The sequence below is a fragment of the Pongo abelii genome, chromosome 1 (genome assembly GCF_028885655.2).
Source record: "Pongo abelii isolate AG06213 chromosome 1, NHGRI_mPonAbe1-v2.0_pri, whole genome shotgun sequence".
NCBI lineage: Eukaryota > Metazoa > Chordata > Mammalia > Primates > Hominidae > Pongo > Pongo abelii.
The window spans coordinates 96,456,298-96,476,193 of NC_071985.2; the positions used below are offsets into that span (position 1 = coordinate 96,456,298).

The following is a 19,896-nucleotide window of genomic DNA, read 5'->3' on the forward strand; positions in this document are numbered from 1 at the left end:
AAAAACCTCTTTTATTTCAGGGAATTTTAAGCTATTTTCCCTGATTCTGCTAATTAGTTTAGGTCTAGCAAAACCCTTTTCATTATTATTTCATTTTCATTATTATTGAACCATAGTAGCTATGCTTATTTAGTGAAGAGAAATATTTATTTCTTTATTTCTTTTATAGATAGAACTGGTTGAGTAATTTATGAGCATACCATTTTGCTGATGTTTTGAGTATATGAATGTGTATTATAAGAATAGTCCTTATAAAATATATCTTGCTCCTTTTTTCCTGCTCTTATAGAATAAAGATATTCAGCCTATAAAATTTCTAATCAAACACCAAGAAGAAGTGAAGATTTATTTTCCCATCATGCTTACACCCAAATTTCTGGCATTTCCTCATCATCCTATGGGAATGGTATATCGTTATAAAGTACAGGTATGGTGTCCTATAAGGCTTCACAAGGAGATAAGCCGGTTTCTCTAATAGCTTAATTTATTGAAATTTGATTAATGTTACATTTATTTCCTCCCAATCCTAAAAGTATAACTTGGGTTTTGGTGACAACCAAAATTATACTCTTGAAAAATGTCATCTATAACAAGACTTGGTTATAGATGCTTTCTGTCTCTCTTCCCAATATCCTTTCCTTGTGAGTTTTATAAAGTTCTGTTGTGTCTTTTTTTGACATTTTGTGACACTACCATTACTTTGCCTCCCTTTAGTGTTTCTCTTGCCTGTTAAGGTACTTTACTATAGTGTCACAGTTTCTTTTCTTTCTTTCTTTCTTTTTTTTTTTTTTCTGAGACGGAGTTTTGCTCTTGTTGCCCAGGCTGGAGTGTAATGGTGCAATCTCGGCTCACTGCAACCTCTGTCTCCCAGGTTCAAGCGATTCTCCTGCCTCAGCCTCTGGAGTAGCTGGGATTACAGACGTGTGCCACCACTCCTGGCTAATTTGTATTTTTAGTAGAGACAGGGTTTCACCATGTTGGCCAGGCTAGTCTCGAACTCCTGACGTCAGGTGATCCACCCACCTTGGCCTTCCAAAGTGCTGGGATTACAGGTGTGAGGTACCACACCCAGCCTAGTGTCACAGTTTCTAATGTGTCCAAAAATAATTTATTATATTATGTTATTATTTTGTAGACTTTATTTCACCAGTCAAGTTTTACATTTTCACTTAAATTTTATTTTCTTCCGATTGTAATTTAATGTAATGTGCGTTTTCACAGGTGGAGGGTGGCAGTGGCAACTTTACCTGGACTTCTTCTAATGAAACAGTGGTCATAGTAACCACGAAAGGAGTGGTGACTGCAGGTCAGGTCAGGGGGAATAGTACTGTTTTGGCCCGAGATGTACAAAATCCCTTTCGATACGGAGAAATTAAGGTAAACGACTCTCCAGATAGTCTTCTTATTACCCCTACAACACTACTGTCTAAACTTAAGTAATTAACACACTTTAAAAAAAGAGCCCAACATGGCTATTTAAAAATATTACTCACATTCAGTCTAGAAATACTTTTTTTTTTTTTTTTTTTTGGAGACAGAATGTCGCTCTGTTTCCCAGGCTGCAGTGCAGTGGCAAGATCTCAGCTCACTCACTGCAACCTCTGCCTCCCGGGTTCAAGTAATTCTCCTGCCTCAGCCTCCTGAATAGCTGGGATTACAGGTGCCCACCACCACACCTGGCTAATTTTTGTATTTTTAGTAGAGGTGGGGTTTCTCCATGTTGGCCAGGCTGGTGTCAAACTCCTGACCTCAGGTGATCCGCCTGCTTCGGCCTCCCAAAGTGCTGGGATTACAGGCATAAGCCACTGCACCCAGCCAGAAATATATATTTTTAAAATATTTCTATAACAAGGTTGAATCTTGCTTCACTTAATAGTCACTTATTTAACATCTATGTTTGTTTCCTCATAGGATGATGTTAGTATCCACCTCAAAGGTTATTATCAGAATTATTGAAAAATGTTTTTAACTTGAAAATTTGAGGAAAAAAATGATGAAATGCATTCTGTATTTATTATACTAATTATAAAAACACATGTAAAACTGAAAACAGTAATAGGTAACATTTTGAGCATTTGTTACAGTGCTCTACAAGTTCAGAGAAACTTCCCTTGTAATGAACTATACAAATGATCACTGAAAGTATAGTCTTTGTTGTCAGGATTAAATGAGATAGTGTTTACTCCAGTGCTTGGCATATATTTAATATTTAATTAATGCTAACTTTTTTGTTATAGTTACACATATGATTTTTAAATGGCCTTTATAGTAACTTTATCTCTAGTGTCATATTTTAGTTTGTCAGTCTGTTACTAAAAGATTGAAAACTCTTTTCTAGTATATTATGTAACCATTTTCCTATTTTTCTCCTTTATTTTTTTCTGTTTTTGAGACTGAATCTTGCTCTGTTGCCCAGACTGGAGGGCAATGGCATGATCATAGCTCACTGCAGCCTCAAACTCCTAGACTCAAGCAGTCCTCCCACCTTGGCCTCCCAAGTAGCTAGGACTACAGATATGCACCACCCCACACAGTTAATTTATTATTTTTGTAGAGACAGGGTCTCACTGTGTTGCCCAGGCTGGTCCCAAACTCCTGGCCTCAAGTGATCCTCCTGTCTTGGCCTTCCAAAGTGCAAGGATTACAGCTGTAAACCACTGTACCCAGCCCCATTTTTTTTTTTCCCTGAGATGGAGTCTCACTCTGTTGCCCAGGCTGGAGTGCAGTGGCGTGATCTCAGCTCACTGCAACCTCTGCCTTTCAGGTTCAAGCAATTCTCCTGCCTCAGCCTGCTGAGTAGCTGGGACTACAGGCACCCGCCAACACACCCAACTAACTTTTTTTTTTTGAGATGGAGTCTCGCTCTGTCGCCAAGGCTGGAGTACAGTGGTGCGATCTTGGCTCACTGCAAGCTCCGCCTCCCAGGTTCATCCCATTCTCCTGCCTCAGCCTCCTGAGTAGCTGGGACTACAGGCATGTGCCACCATGCCCGGCCAATTTTTTGTATTTTTAGTAGAGATGGGATTTCACTGTGCTAGCCAGGCTGGTCTCTATCTCCTGATCTCGTGATCCACCCACCTCAGCCTCCCAAAGTGCTGGGATTACAGGCATGAGCCACCGCGCCCAGCCTAATTTTTTGTATTTTCAATAGAGAAGGGGTTTCACCATTATGGCCAGGCTGATCTCGAACTCCTGGCCTCAAGTGATCCATCCACCCCGGCCTTCCAAAGTGGTGGGATTACAGGCATGAGCCCAGCCCCAGCCCCATTTTTAATATATGTTGCTGTTCTCTGTAGGACTTAATAGTTTGCCATCCCTCAGTGAACATTTATTATCTCGTAGGTATTTTTGGACATCCAGAGATACATAACACATGATCCCTATCTTAAAGTATTTAAAGTATAACTAGGAAGATATATTGACATGAAAAAAGTCAAATAACATTTTAAGAAAATGATATGTGAGATATTTAAAGCCCTGTATGACTGAGAACTACTTGAATTGTACAGTAAGTGCCGTTAGTTTGTAAAAGAGAAATCCTTGTGTATGGGACTATCAGAGACTATTATGAAAGAGGTGGGAACTTGAATAAGACTTTTGGAGGATGGAATAAAAAAAAGTAAGGCCTAAGGGTCAAATTTAGAGTGCTTCCTTATTTGGTAAATAAACTTTTATCAGAACACAGCTACTCCCATTCATTTACATATTGTCTGTGGCTGCTTTCAAGCCACAACTGCTGAGTTAGTAGTTACCACAGAGACTGTGTAGCCTCAATAAGTCTAAAATGTTTACTGTCTAGCTCTTTACAGAAAGCTTTGCCAATCCTTGCTGTAGACAATGGGGAACCAATACAGGCTTTTAACAGGTCAATGGTATGGTAAAGTCTCTGTTCTGAAAGATATCTAATTATTTTTATAATCAGACAATAACTGCCATCATACTAAAAAACAAAAGATACTTGCTGGTGCCATAGACTAATAGATTAGAATGGATTGAAGGGAGAAAGTGAAGGTAAAAACTTCAGTTAAGCTTGAACTAGTGAGATGGTATTGGGAATAGCAGGAAATGGACCAAATGAGAATCTTTTTAAACAGGTAAACTCGATTAGATTTGATTGAGCAGGGAAGAGTTAAACATTTAAAATCACAGAGATGATGTGGAGGTTTCTCACTTTGCCAGCGGCGTGGATAGAAAATACAAGAGGCGGGGAGTGGTGGCTCACACCTGTAATCCCAACACCTTTGGGTGGCCAAGGCAGGAGAATGGCTTGAGGCCAGGAGTTCGAGACCAGCCTGGACAACAAAGCAAGACCCCCATCTCTTAAAAAAAAAAAATTAACCAGGCGTAGTGGCACATGCCTGTAGACCTAGCTACTGAGGCAGGAGGATCGCTTGAGGCCAGGAGTTTGAGGTTGCGGTGAACTATGATCACGCCTCTGCACTCTAGCTTAGGCAAGAGTGAGACCCCGTCTTTAAAAAAAGAAAAGAAAATACAAAAAAATGGAAAAGATGATGAATTTAGTTTTGGATACATTTAGCGTAATTCACCTTTGGAGCATCTAAGTGGATGTTTTTAATTGGAAATAGGGGTCTGAAGTTCAACTGAAAGATTAGTGCTGGAGAGTTTGCATATGGTTAATCACTGAAGCTTTGGGACTGCATAAGGTTTCCCAGGAAGAACATATGGATCCTGTGTAATGTAAATGTCACTTTAAGAAACATAAGCAGAGGAAGAAGAACTAGCAGAAGAAACACAGAAAGTGGCAAAAATGACAAAATAAAAGATATTTTATTTTATTTTATTTATTAATTTTTGAGATGGGGTTTCTGTTGCCCAGGCTCAATGCAGTGGCATGATCATGGCCTACTCCAGCCTTGACCTCAAGCAATCCTCCCATCTCAGCCTTCCAAGTAGCTGGGACTACAGGCGTGTACCACTACGCCTGGCAAATTTTTTTTTTTTTTTGAGACGGAATCTTGCTCTGTTGCCCAGGCTGGAGTGCAGTGGTGCGATCTTGGCTCATTGCAACCTCCACCTCTGCAGTTCAAGCAATTCTCCTGCCTCAGCCTCCCGAGTAGCTGGGATTACAGGCGCCCGCCACCGCGCCCAGCTAATTTTTGTATTTTTAGTAGAGATGGGGTTTCACCATGTTGGCCAGGCTGGTCTTGAACTTCTGAACTCAGGTGATCTGCCCGCCTCGGTCTTCCAAGGTTCTGGGATTACAGGTATGAGCCACCACACCTGGTCTAATGTTTTATTTTTGTTTTTGTAGCGATGAGGTCTCGCCATGTTGCCCAGGCTGGTCTCAAATTCCTGGACTCAAGGGATCCTCCTGCCTTGGCCTCCCAAAGTGCTGGGATTATAGGCATGAGCCACCACACCCGGCCAAAAGATATTTTTAAAAGATACCAAGAAAGAGGAAGTGCTCTAAGTCAAAGGTTGGCAAACTTTTTCTGTAAAGAGCCAAATAGTAAATACATTAGTCTTTTTTTTTTTTTTTTTTTTTTTTTTTGAGATAGAGTCTCTATCAGCCAGGCTGGAGTGCAGTGGTGCCATCTTGGCTCACTGCAAGCTCCACCTCCCGGGTTCACGCCATTCTCCTGCCTCAGCCTCCTGAGTAGCTGAGACTGCAGGCGTCCGCCACCACGCCCAGCTAATTTTTTTGTATTTTTAGTAGAGATGGGGTTTCACCATGTTAGCCAGGATGGTCTCGATCTCCTGACCTCGTGATCTGCCCACCTCGGCCTCCCAAAGTGCTGGGATTACAGGTGTGAGCCACCACACCCAGCTTTTTTTTTTTTTTTTTTTTTTTTGAGACGGAGTCTTGCTCTGTTGTCCAGGCTGGAGTGCGGTGGTGAGATCTCAGCTCACTGCAACCTCCACCTCCCAGGTTCAAGCGATCCTCCTGCTTCAGCCTCCTGAGTAGCTGGGATTACAGGCACGTGCCACCACACCCGGCTAATTTTTGTATTTTTAGTAGAGACGGGGTTTCACCATATTGGCCAGGCTGGTCTCGAACTCCTGACCTTGTGATCTGCCTGCCTCGGCCTCCCAAAATGCTGGGATTACAGGCGTGAGCCACCACGCCTGGCCTAATACATTAGTCTTTACAGGCCACATATAGTCACTATCTCATATTCCTTTTTGTGGTTTTTATTGTTTTATTTTACAACCTTTTAAAAATGTAAAAACTGTTCTTAGCTCATTATACAAAAACAGGTTGTATACAGGCCGTAGTTTGCCAGACCCCTCCTATATGGAGTTAGATGCTTTAAAGAGATCAATAAATTTAAAAATGTAGAGTGACATGTTTAGTACCTTGTGGGTGTGTGTATGTGTGTGTGTGCGTATATAGAAGAGACCTGGACCATTACATTGTGTATAATAGTAAATAACATATATATAATGTGTTTATATATGTTCGTGTGTATGTAAATATTTAAGGAATGATTTCTTCTTTTTCTTAACAGTTTTAAATCAGTGGTACACTCTCAGCTCATTACAACCTCCATCTCCTGGGCTCAAGCAACCCTCCTGCCTCAGCCTCCGAAGTAGCTGAGACTACAGGCATGCACCACCATGCCCAGCTAATTTTTGTATTTTTAATAGAGACAGGGTTTCACCATGTTGGCCAGGCTTGCCTCAAACTCCTGACCTCAGGTGATCCACCTGCTTTGTCCTCCCAAAGTGTTGGGATTATAGCCATGAGCCACTGCGCCTGGCCTTTTTTTTTTTTCCAGACAGGATCTCACTCTGTTGCCCGTGCTGGAGTGCAGTGATGCAACCTCAGCTCACTGCAACCTCCGCCTCCCGGTTGCATCCGATCCTCCCACCTGAGCTTTTCAAGTAGCTGGGACTACAGATGTATACCACCATACTCAGCTAATTTTTAAACTTTTTTTAGAGACAGGGTCTCCCTATATTGCCCAGGCTGGGCTTGAACTCCTGGGCTCAAGCGATCTTCCTGCCTTGGCCTCCCAAAGTGCTGTAATTTTTAATCTTTAGGTGTACATGGTAGGTGTATATATTTATGGGATACATGAGATATTTTGATATGGCCATACAATGCATAATAGTCACATCAGGGTAAACAGAGTATCCATCACATCACCTCAAGAATTTATCCTTTCTTTGTGTTGCAAACATTCCAGTTATACTATTTTAGTTATTTTAGCAATGTTTTTTTAGAGACAAGTTCTTGCTCTGTCACCCAGGCTTGAATGCAGTGGCAGGAACATGGCTCACTGCAGACTTGGCCTCCGGGGCTCAAGCAATCCTCACACCTCAGCCTCCCGAAGTGTTAGGATTACAGGAGTGAGCAACTGTGTCTGGCCATTAATGATTTTTTAAAAAAATGTGTTGTTGAGGCCAGGCGCAGTGGCTCAAGCCTGTAATCCCAGCACTTTGAGATGCCGAGGCAGGCAGATCACAAGGTCAAGAGATTGAGACCATCCTGGCCAACATGGTGAAACCCCTTCTCTACTAAAAATACAAAAAATTAGTCGGTGTGGTGGTGCGCATCTGTAATCCCAGCTACTTGGGAGGTTGAGGCAGGAGAATTGCTTAAACCTGGGAGGCAGAGGTTGCAGTGAGCCAAGATCGCACCATTGCACTCCAGCCTGGGCAACAGAGTGAGACTCCACCTGAAAAAACAAAACAAAACAAAAAAAAGTGTTGTTGAATTTGGTTTGCTAATATTTTGTCAAGAGTTTTTCCATCATGTTCATCAGGGATATTGATTGGCCTGTAGTTTTGTTTTTTTTGTTTTTTTTTGATATGTCTTTGTCTGGTTTTTGTATCAGGGTAATACTGGCCACATAGAATGAATTTGGACGTATTCTCTTCTCTATTTTTCAAAATACTTTGAGTAGGATTAGAATTAGTTCTTTTTTAAATGTTTGGTAAAATTTAGCCATGAATCTGTCAAGTCCTGGGCTTTGTTTTGCTGGGAGACTTTTATTGCAGCTTCGATCTCATTACTTGTTATTAGTCTTTTCAGACATAGTTCAATCTTGGTAGGTTGTATATGTCTAGGAATTTATCCATTTCTTCTAGGTTTTCCAATTTATTGGCATATAATTGCTCATAGTAGCCCCTAATGATCCTTTGAATTTCTGTGGTATTGGTTGTAATATCTTCTTTTCCATCTCAGATTTTACTTTTATTATTTATTATTTATTTATTTTATTTATTTATCTAGTTTTTGAGACTGAGTCTCACTGTATCGCCCAGGCTGGAGTGCAGTGGTGCGATCTGGGCTCACTGCAACCTCTGCCTCCTGGGTTCAAGTGATTCTCATGCCTCAGCCTCTCGAGTAGCTGGGATTATAGGCACCTGCCACCACACCTGGCTAGTTTTTGTATTATTTAGTAGAGATGGGTTTCACCATGTTGGCCAGGCTGGTCTCAAACTCCTGACCTGAGGTGATTTCCCAGCCTCGGCCTCCCAAAGTGGTGGGATTACAGGCATGAGCCACCGCGCCCAGCCAGATTTTACTTATTTGGGTCATCTCTCTCTCTCTCTTTTTATTTTTTTATTTTTTTATTTTCAGAAAACCAACTCTTCCTTTTGTTGATCTTTTGTATTTTTTGTCATTTCATTTATTTCTGCTCTGATCTTTATTATTTCTTCTACTAATTTTGGCTTTGGTTTGCTCTTGCTTTTGTAGATTTGTTTTTCTTTTTTATCAGGCAAGGTCTTGCTCTGTTGCCCAGGCTGGAGTACAGTGGTGAGATCACAGCTCACTGTAGCCACTACCTCCCAGGCCCAAGTTATCTTCCCTCCTCAGCCTCCCAAGTAGCTGGGAATACAGGTGAACACCACCAAACCAGCTAATTTTTATGTTTTTTGTAGAGACAAGTTTCACCATGTTGTTCAGGCTGGTCTTGAACTCCTGGGCTCAAGCAATCCACCTGCCTCAGCCTCCAAAAGTATTGGGATTACAGACATGAACCACCGTGTCCAGCCAACTTTTCCAGTTCTTTAAGATACTTCGGCCGGGCGCGGTGGCTCACACCTGTAATCCCAGCACTTTGGGAGGCCAAGGTAGGTGGATCACAAGGTCAAGAGATTGAGACCATCCTGACCAACATGGTGAAACCCTGTCTCTACTAAAAATACAAAAATTAGCCAGGCATGGTGGCGTGCCCCTGTAATCCCAGCTACTCAGGAGGCTGAGGCAGGAGAATCCCTTGAACCCAGGAGGCGGAGGTTGCAGTGAGCTGAGATCGCACCACAGCACTCTGGCCTGGCAACAGAGCAAGACTGTCAAAAAAAAAAAAAAAAATACAACATTGGGTTGTTTTTTTCAAGTTTCTCTACTTTTTTTTTGAGACAGAGTTTTGCTCTTGTTTCCCAGGCTGGAGTGCAGTGGCGTGATCTCAGCTCACTGCAACCTGTGCCTCCCGGGTTCAAGTGATTCTCCTGCCTCAGCCTCCTGAGTAGCTGGGATTACAGGTGCACGCTTCCATGCCCTGCTAATTTTTTGTATTTTTGTTAGAGATGGGGTTTCATCATGTTGGCCAGGCTGGTCTGAAACTCCTGACCTCAGGTGATCCACCTGCCTCAGCCTCCCAAAATGCAGGGATTACAGGTGTGAGCCACTGTGCCCGGCCTCTACTTTTTTGATGTAGGTATTCATTACTATAAACTTTCCTCTTAGTACTGCTTTCACTGTATCTCATAGGTTTTGTTATGTTGTGTTTTCGTTTTCATTTTTTTCAATAAATTTTAAAATCTTCTTAATTTCTTCATTGATATGCTGGTCATTCAGGAGCAAATTGTTTAATTTCAATGTGTTTGTATAGTTTCCAAAATTCATCTTGTTAACTGATTTCTAGTGTTAGTCCACTGTAGTCAGAGAGGATATTTGACAGTTTCAATTTTTTTGAATTTTTGAAGAATTGTTTTGGGCCTAACGTAGTCTATTCCTGAATATGATCAAGAACACTCATTCTTGCTGAGGAGATGAATGTGTATTCTGCAGCCATTGAATGAAAAGTCCTGTAAATATCTATTAGATCCTTTTGGTCTACATCGTAGACTAAGTTTGATGTTTCTTTGTTGATTATCTGTCTGGATAATCTGTTCATTGCTGAAAATAGGGTGTTGAAGTCTCCAGCTATTAAGGTAGTGAGGTCTATAGCTCTATTAAGCTCTAATAATATTTGCCTTATACATCTGGGTCCTCCAGTATTGGGTGTATATATATTTATAATTGTTATATCCTCTTGCTGAATTGACCCCTTTATCATTACATAATGGCCTTCTTTTTCTCTTTTTATAGTTTGTCCTGAAATCTATTTTGTCTGATATAAGCATAGCTATTCTTGCTCTTTTTTGGTTTCCATTGGCATGGAATCTTTTTCCATCTCTTTATTTTCAGTCTACGTGTGTCTTTATAGGTGAAGCATGTTTCTTGTAGGCAACAGATTGTTGGGTTTTTGTTTTTGTTTTTGTTTTTGTTTTTGAGATGGAGTTTCACTCTTGTTGCCCAGGCTGGAGTGCAATGGTGTGATCTCAGCTCACCGCAACCTCTGCCTCCCAGGTTCAAGGAATTCTCCTGCCTCAGCCTCCCGAGTAGCTGGGATTACAGGCATGTGCTACCATGCCCAGCTAATTTTGTATTTTTAGTAGAGACGGGGTTTCTCCATGTTGGTCAGGCTGGTCTTGAACTGCCAATCTCAGGTGATCTGCCCGCCTTGGCCTCCCAAAGTGCTGGGATTATAGGCTTGAGCCACTGTGCTCAGCCATTTTTAAAAAAATCTATTCAGTCACTCTATCTTTTTTGATTGGAGAGTTTAGTCCATTTACATTCAATGTTGTTATTGATAAATAAGAACTTACTCCTGCCATTTTTAATTTGTTTTCTGGTTGTTTTGTGGTCTTCTCTTCCTTCTGTCCTTCCTTCCTGCCTTTCTTTTTGTGAAGGTGATTTTCTCTGGTGGTATGTTTTAATTTCTTGTGTTTTATTTTTGTCAGGTTACCATGACATGACGTTTGCAAATAAGATCTTATAACTCATTATTTTAAACTGATGACATCTTAACACTGATTGCATAAACAAACTAACAAATTAGCAAAGAGAAAACTAATCAAAACTCTAGGCTGGTTGCAGTGGCTCACGCCTGTAATCCCAGCACTTTGAGATGCCGAGGTGGGTGGATGACCTTAGATCACCTAAGATAAGGAGTTCGAGACCAGCCTGGCCAACATGATGAAACCCTGTCTCTACTAAAAATACAAAAATTAGCCGGGTGTGGTGGTGCATGCCTGTGATCCCAGCTACTCATGAGGCTGAGGCAGGAGAATTGCTTGAACCTAGGAGGTGGAGGTTGCAGTGAGCTGAGATTACACCACTGCACTCCAGCCTGAGTGACAGAGCAAGACTCCATCTCAAAACAAAAACAAAAACAAAAACTTCTACACTTTAATTTCATTCCCCTGCCTTTTAACTTTGTGTTGTTTCTATTTATATCTTATACTGTCTATGTCTTGAATAGTTGTTGTAGTTATTCCTTTTTATAGGTTCTTCTTTTAGTCTTTCTACTCAAGGTATCAGTAGTTTAAACCTCTTTCTTTACCTCCTCTTTAAGGCCAGTAGCTCTTAGATTTGCCATTTTGTGGCCATTTTCTAGATCTTCATTCTTTTCTATTATTTTTTTCTTTAGTCTCCGCTAACTGTATTTTCTTTCTTTTCTATTTTTTTGAGGCCACATCTCACTCTGTCACCCAGGCTGAAGTGCAGTGGCATGATCTCTGCTCACTGCAACCTCCACCTCCTAGGTTCAAGTGATTTTCATGCCTCAGCCTCCCAAGTAGCTGGGATTATAGCATGCGCCACCATGCCCAGCTTATTCTTTCTGTTTTTAGTAGAGACAGGCTTTCACTGTGTTGGCCAGGCTGGTCTCAAACTCCTGGCCTCGGGTAATCCACCCACCTTGGCCTCCCAAAGTGCTGGGATTACAGGTGTGAGCCACTGCACTTGGCCCATGACTGTATTTTCAAATAACCTGTCCTCAAGCTCACTAATTCTTTCTTTTGCTTCATCAGTTCTGCTGTTGAGAGACTGATGCATTCTTTAGCATTTTTTTTTTTTTTTTGAGACGGAGTCTCACTCTGTTGCCCAGGCTGGAGTGCAGTGGTGCAATCTCAGCTCACTGCAAGCTCCACCTCCCGGGTTCACGCCATTCTCCTGCCTCAGCCTCCCAAGTAGCTGGGGCTACAGGCGCCCACCAACATGCCCGGCTAATTTTTGTATTTTTAGTAGAGACGGGGTTTCACCGTGTTAGCCAGGATGGTCTCGATCTCCTGATCTCGTGATCTGCCTGCCTTGGCCTCCCAAAGTGCTGGGATTTCTTTAATATGTTAATTGAATTTTTCAGCTCCAGGATTTCTGCTTTTTAAAATTATTTCAATATCTTTGTTATATTTGTCTGATAGGATTCTGAAATCCTTCTCTTAAATTTCGTTGAACTTCTGCAAAACAGCTGTTTTGAACTCTTTGTCTGTAAGGTCATATAGCTCTGTCACTCCAGGATTGGTCACTGGTGCCTTATTTAGGCCATGTTTTCCTGTACGGTCTTGATCTTTGTGGATGTTCATTGATGTCTGGGCATTGAAAAGTTAGGTATTAATTGTAGTCTTTGAACAATGTGCTTGTTTGTACCCATCCTTCTTGGGAAGGCTTTCCAAGTATTCAAAGAGAATTGAGTGTTGTGATCTAAGTCTTTGGTCACTGCAGTACATATCTGCATTGGGTGGCACCCCAAGCCCAGTAAAGCTGTGACTCTTGCAGACTTGTAGAGGTACTGCTTTGGTGGTCTTAGGTGAGATCCGGGAGAATTCCCTGGATTACCAGGCAGACTCTTGTTCCTTCTCTTTCTTTTGCCCAAACAAACAGAGTCTCTCTCTCTCCATGCTAAGCTGTCTGGAGCTGGGGGTGGGGATACACACCCCTCTGTGTATCCCCTCTGTGGCCACCACCACTAGGACTGCACTGGGTCAGACCCAAAGCTAGCATAGCACTGGGTCCTGCCCAAGTCCTTCAGTGACCACTGCCTGGTTACTGCCAGTGTTCACTCAAGGCCCAAGGACTGTACAGTTAGTGGGTAGCAAATTCAGCCAGGCTTGTGGCCTTTGTTTCAGGATGGGAAGTTCCTCACCAGCCCAGGGCAGGTTCAGAAATTCTATCCAGGAACCAAGGCCTGGAGTCAGGAACCTTAGAAATCTACCTGATGCTCTATTCTACTGCGACTAAGCTGGCACCCAAGCTGCAAGACAAAGCCCTTCTCAATCTTTTTATTTATTTCTTTATTTATTTTTCTGGAATGGAGTCTCACTCTGTCACCCAGGCTGGAGTGCAGTGGCATGATCTCAGCTCACTGCAACCTCCGCCTCCTGGGTTCGAGAGATTCCCCTGCCTCAGCCTTCCGAGTAGCTGGGAGTACAGGCATGCACCACCACGCCCGGGTAATTTTTGTATTTTTAGTAGAGATGGGGTTTCACCATATTGGCCAGGCTTGTCTCAAACACCTGGCCTCAAGTGATCCACCCATCTCGGCCTCCCAAAGTGTTGGGATTACAGGCGTAAGCCACCACAGCCGGCCCCCTTCTCATTCTTGACTTCCCTTTGTTCAAACTGAAGGAGTCTCTCCTTGTGGCCACCACTGCCCCAGACCCATGGCAAATACTGACTAGCTACTACCAATGTTCATTAAAGGTCCAAAGGCTCTTCAGTCAGCTTGTGAATGCTACCAGGCCTGGGTCTCTCCCTTCAGTGAAGTGGGCTCCCCTCTGGCCTAGGGCAGGTCCAAAAATGCCATCCAGGAGCCAAGACCTGAAATTGGGGACCCCTGAAGCCCACTTGGTGCTCTACCAAGTAGTAGAGCTGAGCTGGTACCCAAGCTGTAAGACAAAGTCCCCTTAACTTTTTCATTTCCTTTTCTTAAGCAGAAGAAATCTCTGCTCATGGTCATCACAGCTGGGAATGTACTGGGTCACACCTGAAGCCAGCATGGCACTGAGTGTCACTTAAGGCCTGCATCAAATACTGGCAGCCACCAAATGTTTATTCAAGGCCCAGGAGCTCTTTTTTTCTTTTTTTAACGGATTTTTGCTCTGTCGCCTAGGCTGGAGTGCAGTGGCGTGATCTCGGCTCACTGCAACCTCCCGGGTTCAAGCGATTCTCATGCCTCAGCCTCCTGATAGCTGGGATTACAGGCACCCGCCACCACGCCCAGCTAATTTTTGTATTTTTAGTAGAGACAGGGTTTCGCCATGTTGGCCAGGCTGGTTTTGAACTCCTGACCTCAGATGATTCATCCACCTCAGCCTCCCAAAGTGCTGGGATTACGTGCGTGAGCAACTGCACCTGGCCAAGGCCCAAGGGCTCTTTAATCAGCAAGTGATGAATCCTGCCAGGACAGTGTCCTTCCTTTCAAGACAGCAGGTTCCCTTCTGCCCCAGGGTGTGTATAGAAATGTTTTCAGGGAGTTAGTGTCTGCAATGCGGGCCTTGTGACTCTGCCTGATGCTCTATTGTGGCTGAGCTATTATCCGAGTTGCAAAACAAAGTCCTTTTTACTCTCCCCTCTCCTCTCCTCAAGTCGGAAGAAGGAGTAACTCTCCCAGAGTTATGAGCTCTGCTGCCTGGGGTGTGGGGAGGAGTGGTACAAGCACTCTCTTGGCCACCCCAGCAGGTGTCTCACTAGGTCACATGCATCCCAGATCCACTGGCTTCAAGCCCAGTACAGCACCAGAACTTGCCCAGGAATTGCAGTCTTTGTGGCCTAGACAGCCTTTCGAGTTTATTTAGGACCTCAGAGTGCTTTAGCCCACAGTGTCGGGGCTAGCTGGAACTCAGGTTCAGACCACTGGGATGGGTAATTCCCCTTTGGCTAGCGCTGGTCTAAATGCTCCTTCCACAGGCACTGACTGAATTCTGCCCTGTGTTGCTTTCCACTGTAGTAGGCAGCACTGAGTTCCAAATCTGTGCACCTGGGGGAGTGCAGTGATTGTGGAATACAAAGTCCCACAATCACTGCACTCCCCAGGTGCACAGATTCTCTCTCTGCACCATGTGGCCGCTGCCACTGCTTGGGAAGGGAAGAGAGGTGATGTCGGCAATTCTAGACTCTTTTCTTCCCCCTTCAGTGGCTCCTTCCTTGATATGATGTTAAAAACCAGGTACTGTGATTGCTCATCTGATTTTTTATTCTTATGAAGGTGATTTCTTGTGTGGATAGTCATTCAATTTGGTGTTCCTGCAGGGAGGACAATCACTGGAGGGTTCTATTTGGCCATCTTGCTTCTCCTCCTCCTAAGACTTTTTTTAACATAACTTTCTTGAAAGATGAATTTTTCCCCTCCAGATACATGTCCTGAAACTGAACAAAATGGAACTGTTACCATTTCATGCTGATGTGGAGATTGGCCAGATTATAGAAATCCCCATTGCAATGTATCACGTAAATAAAGAGACCAAAGAAGCCATGGCATTCACAGACTGCTCTCATTTATCCTTGGATCTGAACTTGGATAAACAAGGAGTCTTTACTCTTCTCAAAGAAGGTAAAAGTAGCCTTTTTATCTTCTCCTTCCTTTGTCTTTATTTATTTATCTTTAACTCTACCACTGTGACAGATTACTTTCTTTGTCTTTAAGGAAGCAATCAACAATTCAGAAACTACCAATTATAGTCTAAATTCACATATTACTTTTCTTTATAATACTTTATTTTGTCAAATGCCTTGTAGTAAGTGTTATACTCCTCATTTTACAGATATAGAAACACAGGCACAGAAGCTGAACAACATTGCAGCTGGCCAATATCAGTTTTTTGTTTGTTTGTTTTTGTTTTTTGAGACAGCATCTCGCTTTTGTCGCCCAGGCTGGAGTGCAGTGGCACGATCTCGGCTCACTGCAAACTCCACCTCCCAGGTTCAAGCGATTTTCCTGCCTCAGCCTCCTAAGTACCTGGGATTACAGATGCCCACCACCATGCCCGGCTAATTTTTGTATTTTTAGTAACATGGTTACTAACATGGTTTAGTAACATGGTTTAGTGGGTTAGATGCCACGAAACATCTAACAAAAATACTAAAAATTTTTTATTTTTAGTAACATGGTTTCGCCATGTTGGCCAGGCTGGTCTTGAACTCCTGACCTCAGGTGATCTGCCCGCCTCGGCCTCCCAAAGTGCTGGGATTACAGGCATGAGCCACTGTGCCCAGCCAGTTTTTATTTTTTATTATTATTATTATTATTAGAGACCGGGTCTCACCGTGTCACCCAGGCTGGAGTGCAGTGGTGCAATCATAGAACATTGTAACCTTGAACTCCTGGGCCCAAGCTATCCTGCTATCTCAGCCTCCCAAGTAGCTGGGATTACAAGTGCAAGGTCAATATCAGATTTTAGTTCACAGTAAGGTTTTCCATTTCTAGCCTCAAGCTCTTCTTTCTTCCCCTAATATATATACCATATGTCTTTTTAAGAGGAATGTAGAGCCATTTAATATATGCATACATTCAATTTATTGAAAAAGGATAAAATGTCTCTTTCTAATAAAACAGAAAATATGAATAACGGCCAACATCCTTTCCTGCTATTGAACTTCTTATTTGATCCTGATCCCCATTGTTTTTTCATCAATATAATGACAGTAGTAGCATCTAAGATTTGCTTAGCATTTACTCTTTGCCAAGCTCTGTTCTGAATACTTTTTATACATTAACTATTTAATTCTTACATCTATAAGCTTGGTCTCAAATTGGACTTTTGCTTTGCCCTTGCTCATTATACTACATACATACATACATATATACACACCCTCACTCCCGGGTTCAAGTGGTCTTTCCCCTCCTCTCAGAGTATTTTAATATTTAGCCCCTTATTTCCCACGTAGGACAACAAAATCCTCCTGACTATTCTTACCTCTGATCATCATGGCTATCAGATGGAGCTTCATGAACTCAACTTTGGTATTTTTTTTTGTTGTCTGAATAAATTTATTAAGAACTTTCTGGAGAACAGGATTGAAAATGAGAAGGGTAGACAGTTGCCTGCAAGAGCTACTAGGTTTCTTTTATTTATTTATTTATTTATTATTATTATACTTTAAGTTTTAGGGTACATGTGCACAATGTGCAGGTTAGTTACATATGTATACATGCGCCATGCTGGTGTGCTGCACCCACTAACTCATCATCTAGCATTAGGTATATCTCCCAATGCTATCCTTCCCCCCTCCCCCCACCCCACAACAATCCCCAGAGTGTGATGTTCCCCTTCCTGTGTCCATGTGTTCTCATTGTTCAATTCCTACCTATGAGTGAGAATATGCGGTGTTTGGTTTTTTGTTCTTGCGATAGTTTACTGAGAATGATGATTTCCAATTTCATCCATGTCCCTACAAAGGACATAAACTCATCATTTTTATGGCTGCATAGTATTCCATGGTGTATATGTGCCACATTTTCTTAATCCAGTCTATCATTGTTGGACATTTGGGTTGGTTCCAAGTCTTTGCTATTGTGAATAATGCCGCAATAAACATACGTGTGCATGTGTCTTTATAGCAGCATGATTTATTTCTGCTCAAAAATTTTGAGAGACTTCTCATTGTCAGTGGAATGGAGCCAAAATCCTTTTAGTTTGGCATTCAAGACCCCTCTGCAATATAACCCAACCTACTTTTCATGATTTCATACTTTTGCTTCATATGTGGTTCTAGCTAAATTAACTACTTTATTTATTCATTTTTATTTAAATTTTGTTTTTTTTTTTTGAGATGGAATCTCACTCCATTGCCCAGTTTGAGCCCAGTGTGGCCAACACAGTGAAACCCTGTCTCTACTAAAAATACAAAAAATTAGCCAGACATGGTGGCAGGTGCCTGTAATCCCAGCTACTCAGGAGGCTGAGGCAGGAGAATCACTTGAACCCAGGAGGCGGAGGTTGCAGTGAGCCGAGATTGCACCATTGCACTCCAGCCTGGGCAACAAGAGCAAGACTCCATGTCAAAGAAACAAAACAAAACAAAAAAAACTAACTGCTTGTTACCCCACTGAAATCATATTTGTTTTGGGTTTTTTATTTTTTTTTTTAGGTAAGGTCTTAACTCTGTTGCCCAGGCTGGAGTGTAGTGGTGCAATCACGACTCACTGCAGCCTCGACCTCCTGGGCTCAAGTGATCCTCCTTCCTTAGCCTCCTGAGTAACTGGGACTACAGGTGCACGCCACCATGCCTGGCTAATTTTTTTGATATTTTGTAGAAACGGGGTTTCACCATGTTTTTCAGGCGGGTCTTAAACTTCGGAGCTCAAGCAATCTGCCTGCCTTGGCCTCCCAAAGTGCTGAGATTACAAGCCTGAGCCACCACGCCCTGCCAAAATCATGGTTTTTGATTCACAGGTATTCAAAGACCTGGACCAATGCATTGTTCCAGTACACATATCGCAGCTAAATCTCTCGGCCATGCTCTGGTAACAGTAAGTGTGAATGAATGTGACAAGTACTTGGAGAGCAGTGCTACATTTGCTGCTTATGAACCCCTAAAGGTAAGATATTTCACGGTAAGGAACTGGCATTTCTTTTAATGGACTCAACTATGTCCGCTTATGGGCTTGCTAGCTATCTGTGGTCTCTACTAAGGATCAATGACATTTATGTTCTCTTTACTTGCCACTTTTTTGTTTTTAGATCTACAGCTCTCTCCTCAAACCTAAGTCTCCAGGGAGTTTACTCCCTCATGCTTCTGTCACAGGAATATCTTTAAGTTGTATCAGAAAGTTTTAGATGTTCTCCTTTCTTCTTTTTTACTGAGGTATAAAATATGTACAGAAAAGTTCATAAAGTACACTAATCTTAAGGTGCTATCTGAATTTTTACATGTGCATATATCTCTGTAAATACAAAAATTAGTATGTTAGTGTACTCCCTTTTGAAGAACCCTGAAAGATAATTTCTGTCCTATGGAAGGAAGTCAATCATCTTTTACCCTATATACTTATGGATTTTAAGCACAGAAGCCATTATATTGAGCCCTAAGGACTGGTTCATTATAATGGAGATAGTATGATAAGTGGTTCTGATGGCAGCGGCAGCCTGTCTGGAGCAGCTGCTGCCATCACGCCAACTGCAGCAGGGAGATGCAGCTGGGGCTGCACACTCCGTGGAGCTGTTTGGAGCCGACGCCAAGTGGGAGCCCCAGGAGCCCCACTCCTTCTGAGTTGGTGGGGTGGGAGCTCCCTGGGTGCAGCTTTGGCTGCCCAAGTCATGACTGCGGACCCAGGCCTCCTGCTTCACCGAGCAGGCAGGAGATGCACCCCTGCCCCAGTCCCACTACCCCCTTGCCATGCAACTGCAGCTACCCAAATGGCAGCTGTGGACCCAGGCATCCTTGTACTCTTGGGGACCAAGGAAGGCCCCTTTTGCATGCTCCCGCTGCCTGGCTTCTTCCTGCTGTCAGCACTAACTCCAATCTCAGAGCAAAGTTGGGCCAATCCTGGACACTGTCACAATCTGGCCAGATGAGCACATGCTTGGGGCAATTTTGACATGCCAGGCCCCTGCTGCCTTGGCCCCCTCCAGAGTTTGGGCACCAACGAGCATAGGAGGGAAGCCAAAGGGGAGCTGAGGGCAGCTCGGCACTGGCCTGTAGGTGCCCCTTGGCACCTACAGCCTGGGTGCCATGAACAGCAGCAGGAGGCAGACAAGTTCCTGGGCAGAAGGTGCAGTCCCTGGTGAGGCCCTACCTTCAGGCCAGGTAGGGCCTGAAGGCTGGGGTCCAGGCTGCCAGTCCTGCAGACCAGAGCGGGAACTTGTGATGCCTTTTCCAGGCCCACCCATGGCTGCCCATGTACCAATCAGTGTGGACTTCCTCCCCTCTGATGCCCA

The 19,896-nt window shown here is 43.1% G+C and overlaps 1 protein-coding gene across 1 annotated transcript in view; it reads left to right on the plus strand.

The window, feature by feature from the left end:
- The window catches only part of NUP210L (nucleoporin 210 like), a 164,489-nt gene that overhangs the window by 37,446 nt on the left and 107,147 nt on the right, over positions 1-19,896 (plus strand). Inside the window, exons 11-14 of the mRNA XM_063717482.1 lie at positions 290-427; positions 1,222-1,377; positions 15,371-15,569; positions 18,412-18,557. Of these exons, the coding sequence (XP_063573552.1) occupies positions 290-427; positions 1,222-1,377; positions 15,371-15,569; positions 18,412-18,557 (639 nt within the window). The remainder of the gene's footprint in view (positions 1-289; positions 428-1,221; positions 1,378-15,370; positions 15,570-18,411; positions 18,558-19,896) is intronic.